Source organism: Trichechus manatus, unplaced genomic scaffold, assembly GCF_000243295.1.
Source record: "Trichechus manatus latirostris isolate Lorelei unplaced genomic scaffold, TriManLat1.0 scaffold00140, whole genome shotgun sequence".
In the NCBI taxonomy this organism is placed as follows: domain Eukaryota; kingdom Metazoa; phylum Chordata; class Mammalia; order Sirenia; family Trichechidae; genus Trichechus; species Trichechus manatus.
Genome location: NW_004444076.1, coordinates 3,904,300 through 3,911,261, shown reverse-complemented (window position 1 = coordinate 3,911,261; position 6,962 = coordinate 3,904,300). Strand labels below are relative to the sequence as shown.

General features: G+C 40.9%; 1 protein-coding gene across 6 annotated transcripts; it reads left to right on the top strand.

The window, feature by feature from the left end:
- The first annotated feature begins 982 nt into the window (after nt 1–982).
- On the top strand, nt 983–6,431 carry CREBZF (CREB/ATF bZIP transcription factor). 6 transcript variants are annotated; one of them, XM_012558156.2, is made up of 4 exons: nt 983–2,803; nt 3,012–3,089; nt 4,178–4,246; nt 6,004–6,431. In XM_012558156.2, the coding sequence occupies exons 1-2, from the start codon at nt 1,758–1,760 to the stop codon at nt 3,025–3,027; spliced, it is 1,062 nt and encodes a 353-aa protein (XP_012413610.1). In that variant the 5' UTR covers nt 983–1,757; the 3' UTR covers nt 3,028–3,089; nt 4,178–4,246; nt 6,004–6,431. The 6 variants fall into 6 exon arrangements, with proteins under 6 accessions (XP_012413610.1, XP_023595538.1, XP_023595539.1 ...); XM_023739770.1 differs by having other exon boundaries at nt 3,330–6,431; XM_023739771.1 differs by having other exon boundaries at nt 3,012–4,246.
- Nucleotides 6,432–6,962: the final 531 nt, after the last annotated feature.

The window sequence follows — 6,962 nt, the reverse complement described above, 5'->3', positions numbered from 1 at the left end:
CCATTTGTAATGTTAATATATACTGTTGATTCTGTAATGTTCCTTGGACTCAGGCAGACATGGCTGTGGCAGCATGCTTGTCCGTTTTCCCATTCTTGCCTGTTCTATAATATTCTTTGGACTCAGGCAGACATGGCTATGGCAGCATGCTTGTCTGTTTTCTCATTCTTGCCTATTCTATAATATTCTTTGGAGTGGGCAGACATGGCTCTAGCAGCATGCTTGTCCATTTTCCCACTTTTGTCTGTTCTGTAATTTCCTTGGATTTGGACAGCCATTAGCTCTGGCAGTATGTTTGTCCACTTCCCAACTTTTGCATCTTTGAACATAGGCCGAATAAAACTTTTCTTTTTGCTTTACTAAACTTTGTGATGTTTTTATACTAGAACAGGTGTCAGGAAAAAAAAAAATCACAAACATTTGTACACAAATAAAACAAATATGGCCAAATGTTAACAATTGTTGAACCTGGTTATTGGTGCTACTGTTGAATCATAGTGGATACTGAACTATTCTTTCATATTTTCAGTTTCTGTACATTTGGAAATTTTCATAATAAAAAGCTGGAAAAAATTAAACATGAATGATTTACTTATTTACTTGTTTTTCTTCTAGAACTCTACAGTGTTTGAGTGTAAAGATCTTGTTTTATGAAGGAAGGGAGGAAGGAGCAATTTCAAGAATGGTTTTAAATTCCTGAGAAATCCAGGATAACTGCTGTTAAAAAATAATCAAAGCACACATAAATTAATGGATATAGGGTTTATTTGAGCAGTTCATCTGTATGCATACAGGGAGACCATTTTGTTTGTTAAAAATACAAACGCTCAATTCAGGTAAGTTACAATGAGGTTTTTTAAGAAGAGGAGAAAATAGAAAATTAACCATTGCTAATATTAACGTGATTGATTTTACCCACCCCCCCGCCCCTCACTGAGATCAGCTGGCATAAGGTTACTAGGTGCTCTCTGGCCTGGTGGACCCCCCATTCTGGAGGTTTTTAAAAAATTATCAAACCACCTCAACTGCTTAGGGAATTCCAAAGGTTTAGAATTATTTTCTCAGGAAACAAGGGCAAAGACTAATTTACTTTTTGGTGAAGTTAAATTCTTTGCACAGAGTAAACTTTAAACGAGTTTATGGTTAACAAACGTGTTATCACAAAGAGGGTTTGCCAAGCCTTTATCACTGTGTCAATCTGGGCCTCAGTCTCCTTATTATTAACACTGCTGACGATAATTCATAAATTTGGTATCTAGAAGGTAAATTCTAAGAGTGGTACCCCTGGAAGTCGAGGGTAGAATGTAGACGGTTAAAAAGTAAGGACACAGAGAGTAGAATCCTTTTTCGATCAATCTGAGGTTTGTTATTCTTGCCGCTGTTACTATGACATCACTGGAGCCCTGGAATTACTCCCACTCCAGAACTGCCTGAACTCTCGCGATACCAGAGCCAGGTGGCGCGCGACACGCAGTGGGAGGTGCTGGGGGAAAACGACTGACTTCCGGCCAGGCCGTTGTCTTGGTGGCGCGGCGGAGTCATAGCTGGGTATCGCAGCTTCGATCTCCCATCCTTCCCTTCCCCCACGCCACGGCGCGGGGGGGCGACAGGCCAAGTGAGGCGTGAGGGTACTTGGACCTTTCCTTTCATTTCGCTCCGGCCAGCGCCCTGCTGCCCACGCTGGGGCCTGGGGTCTGTGGGGCCCGCGAGGCCCGGTCTGAGGGGCCGGGGCCTACGTGGGCCCGCCGCTGGGCCCCATGAGGCATAGCTTGACCAAGCTGCTGGCCGCTTCGGGCAGTGACTCCCCGACCTTCAGCGAGAGTCCGGCGCCGGTCGCGGCCTGCTCGCGGCCTCCGGACCTAAGCCGGGCGGCGGCGGCGGCCGGATATCCCGGCCGCAAGCAGCCGCACCGCGACGAGAGCGAGTTGGAGGCCGGGAGGGGGAGCCGCGGCGGCGTGGCCGTGCGCGCGCCCTCGCCCGAGGAGATGAAGGAGGAGGCCATTGCCAGCGTCCCGAAGGAGGAGTCAGAGGACATGGACTTTCTGTCCGGGCTGGAACTGGCCGATTTGCTGGACCCCCGTCAACCAGACTGGCATCTGGAGCCCGGGCTCAGCTCGCCCGGACCTCTCTCTTCGTCCGGCGGCGGTTCGGATAGCGGTGGCCTGTGGAGAGGGGACGATGACGATGAGGCCGCGGCTGCCGAGATGCAGCGCTTTTCCGATCTGCTGCAGAGGTTGATAAATGGTATTGGGGGCTGCAGCAGCGACAGTAGCTGCGGCGAAAAGAGGCGGAGAAAGTCCCCGGGCGCAGGTGGCGGCTGCAGCGGCGGCAGCAGCGGTAACGACAGCCACCAGGCAGCAACAAAGAGTCCCCGGAAGGCGGCGGCGGCCGCTGCCCGTCTTAATCGGCTGAAGAAGAAGGAGTACGTGATGGGGCTGGAGAGTCGAGTTCGGGGTCTGGCAGCCGAGAACCAGGAGTTGCGGGCCGAGAATCGGGAGCTGAGCAAGCGCGTGCAAGCACTGCAGGAGGAGAGTCGCTACCTACGGGCCGTCTTAGCCAACGAGACCGGACTGGCTCGCTTGCTGAGCCGTCTGAGCGGCGTGGGACTGCGACTGACCACTTCTCTCTTCAGAGACTCGCCCGCCGGTGACCACGACTACGCACTGCCGGTGGGAAAGCAGCAGCAGGACCTGCTAGAAGAGGACGACTCAGCGGGAGGAGTGTGTCTTCATGTGGACAAGGATAAGGTGTCGGTGGAGTTCTGCTCGGCGTGCGCCCGGAAGGCGTCGTCTTCTCTTAAAATGTAGGGTCAAGTAATCTGCTCTTTATCCGCGTTTACCCCTTTCAGCTCCCTTACACCACGTAAAACACCTTAGTGGGACATCTTCACTGGACACATTTCAGAGGAGGAAAAAGTAATATTGAATCTTTAAGTGTTTAGCTAAAAGCATGAATGTGACACTGTAACCAACTCCTAATGATAACATGTGACTATTAAATCTCTCTGACAGTTTCTTTTTTAGGTGATTTCCTTCCTGCCAGGCTCCGTTGTAGGGGTTGCAGAACAGTCGTTCCCGCCTCACAACCTGGTAAGGATCCATCTCTTCACGTAACGCTCATGCTCTGCTGCTTAGTCTACTTTAATGGGCAACATCTCAATATGTGTGTGTGTGTGTGTGATTTTTTTTTTTTTTTTGGAAGATGGGAGGGGAATCTAATTTGGGCCCTGTCCACCCTGGAAACAGACTTGTGCTGGTCAGTGTGTTTAAGATGCTTCTGGTTGAAATAGCTATTAATGTGTCACCTTGTTCAAACTTGCGTGTACCTAGCTCTTCTGTCCCCAGTGTGGACATGGCCTTGGATGACATCGGTTCCAACTGTACACTGAAACCTGCTTATAGAGATACAGTTTGGATACAGTGAAACAGGTGAAGTTGAATGGAAGTTCCGAGTTGTACAAGGTGCAAATTGGAATTCCAATTTTAGAGCAAGTTTTCAGAGGTTGACAATATAAGTATTTGGGGCATGCACACATGTGGTAGTTATTTTGCTGAAGGTGACAGAAATCTCTTAAATATTCAAGAACGCCTTTTAGTTTTCAGTAGAAGATACAGAAATTCAGTCTGTTCAGATTAACAGATTTTAATCTTTCACTTTTAGAGAAGTTGGAAGTTAATATACATATCAGACTCCTGTGTTAGTTAACTGGAGGAAGAATAAGAATGGTTAATGAAATATTTCTTTGAGGACCAGCACAGTGATTACCCTATCACTGAGAATGAATAAATTGTTGAATATCTTTATTTTTGTTGTATTAAAATTTTAGGTTAAATTTATGTATGTATGACTAAATAATGAAGATTGTGAAATGTGAATGAAAAAATGTAAAGTGAGGCTTCACAAAGAATCTTACTCTCTTTATTCGAAAGCATTTGCCCTATTTAAAAATCATTTTCAAAATTAAGTGGTTCTGGCCGCTTAACTGACCCAGTTGACACAATTTTTCCAAAGATGGGCATATTCTTTCCTTGAAGTGTACTGTATTACTATTGTCCACTTGTATAAACTGAGTTTTGCTGTCCTTCCATGTAACAGACATTAAGAAATTCTTTGTGAAACATCACTGTTTGATAAAGTATATACGTATTTAGCATCCTTGTTTTTCTTTGTGCTAAAGTGGATACAGCTGTTGGGGCAGAAGAGACGGGACCAGCTGCTGGCCACATTTCCTGCTTTATTTTAAAAGGTAGTATAAGAAATGAGGAAAAAGAGGTAATATCAGGGCTTCTGCTGTCTTTTATTTTTAAAATGTTCATAATTAAGTATTTTCCAGCAGTCCAAAGATGTAAGCTATCTTACACATAAAATGTTTTATTTTGTTGTGAAAATGGAATCCTTGTTCTTGCACAACTGTAAATGTTTTATTGCTAGATAATAAGATTTGGGACCTAAATTGGTCTCTGGTTTCCAGTGCATCACAGCATATTTTGTAAAATCATCTACTGCACTTGAGCATGAATGGGTAGTAGCCAAACTCACAACCTGGAGTGATGAACCTGCTTATACCTAAGCGCAGGAGCAAGCCCCTCACAATGCAGCTGCATGGATTTTTAGTGCCTACTGAATTATATATATAAACCAAAAGTAGTTGGAAAAATTATTTGAAATGACTAATTTGTGCTATCTTTATGGAATATGTTAAATGTAGCTTTTTGAAAGAGAAGCCTTGAATTGAAATTTAACTAATACTTGAACATTTTGTATATATTTCTTTGTATATAATTTTGTGCAGTACCAATGACAAAAATATGGTGTCATAATAAAACCAGGTTTGTTGATCTTTAAGTTTATGGGCTCAAAGAATTTATTCATCTCTAACATGACATTGGAAAATTATGGATGAAAATAGGAAAAATGATTGTCATTAAGGCTGACTGTGGGTCTTAAAAGGTTCTGGAAGCAGAAAGTGTGTTTTTCTAAAAATTACACCATTCCCTTGGAATATTTTCTTTCTAATCGTCAGTGTTTTCCCTGCATTATTTGAAGTTTGGGGCTGGGGAAAGGAGTAGTCAAAGCTTTCTAAATTGGGCTGCTTTGAAATTCAATTATAGATTATTAGAATGTCATTTTATAAATGGCAGTTTTTGGGAATACTTGATTCAAAACTTGAAAATGGAAAGACTAGTATGGCCTATTTTTAAAGCTACTTTGTTAGGTTCCTTGTGTTTTATTAACTGTCTTTTCTTTATCTTCATTTCATTCTCTTTTTTTCTAATTTTGGTGACTTAGTGATTTTGTCATTTTTACATCAACTTCATGGTCTTGTTTTTACATGGTAATTGCATGTACTTAGGACCTATCTAATAGGAGCTTTAAATAAATTTGGTCATATTTATGTGTAAGCACATTTTACTGTAAATGGGTTTCTGAATTTATAACAGATCGTTTATTTCAGTATGTAGTAAACAGTATCTTAAAGTGTCCTATCCACTACTTGTTAATTAAAAAAGTTATGATTAATATGAAACTGTTGTCTTACTATTTTTAGAAAATTGTGTTCTGAATGATTAGTACTTGGGTAGAGGAGATTTCTGGAATATAGATTGTTCTGAAATTTTTAGGTTTTGGTCTGTTTACTGTAATGGATGAAAAATTTAGTATTGAGGACTTTTTTTTGTAATTGTGTCTCAAGTTCCTAGGCTTAGTATACCAAATGGTAAAATGATACAGAACTAGACTAAAGATGTAGCTTTTTAATGTTTGTTTTCTGATGGTGGCAGGAATTCATACATTAATTGAACTAACACATCATATTGACCTACTGTTTCTATCATATTGACTATTTTTGCACTTCCTTGACCAGACATAACTAAAAAGGCTACATTTGTTAAAGTGGAGTCACACTGCTAATATAATCCAACAAAAAGTGTTCAAAATATTTTAATTAAATATTTGTGCATTTTATAATCACTAAATTAATCTCTCTCTCTTCTCTTTAAACAGCTTAGCAGTGTCTACAAAAACGAATCTTTTGCTACAACCTGTTAACTGACTGGACTGATGGTAACAAAGTAATTGTGGGAGCCATGTCCGTCAAAAATTTGGCATCTGCTGAAAAAAAAGAATGCCATTTTCAAGTTCCCAAATTACTTCTATACTGATTTCACTTTCCAGAAATGGAGATATGAAAAGATTCTCTGGAATCCTTGAAAGACTTAATAGAAATATATGAGACTAAATTTTGGAACAAAATTACACATTTTTTTTTTTTTCTTGTCTTTCATGGGAGTGATACTCAGTTCTCTGCATACTTTTTAAAAATTGTATCTATCCATTGGAGAAGAGAATGATAGCATTTCTTCAAGGAATTAGATTCTTTATGTTATCAAGAACATTTTCTATGGAATTACATTTAGTGGACTAAAATTACATGAACAGGGCATCAGTGAGCACAAGGCATATCATGAATTTGTATTTATTTCCTGAAACATGAGAGCTGATTTGAAGTACAGGCAGACACCTTGCTGAGTAGAATATAAAAGTTAATGTAAAGTTCTTAACTATATCTTTGAAAATATTGATTACGGTTCAATTTGTGTGGGTAGAGTTAATTGCATTTCAGGGAAATACCAGGATGTGTGGATTCTGAGGTCTTGGCTTCTTCAGCTTTTTCGGAGTACTTGACACTGTTTAGTGACTCTTTTGAGGTTTCTAACAAACGGCATGCTAGTTTCTACTGTTTTATATTAAAATATGTCTAGAGTAAGGGTTTTAGTATTCTGGATGATGGGAGTAGCTTTTTTTGCGTGTGTGTGGCATATGGTGGTTTTACTTAATTGAAATATTTTTCCAGCTTATTATAAGTGAAAAAACACCCAAGAACTCTGGATTGTTTTATTTCATTTTCTTTGGATTGTGTTAATACATTTCTTTCACCTGGTCTAGCCTGAGTCACTTTATTT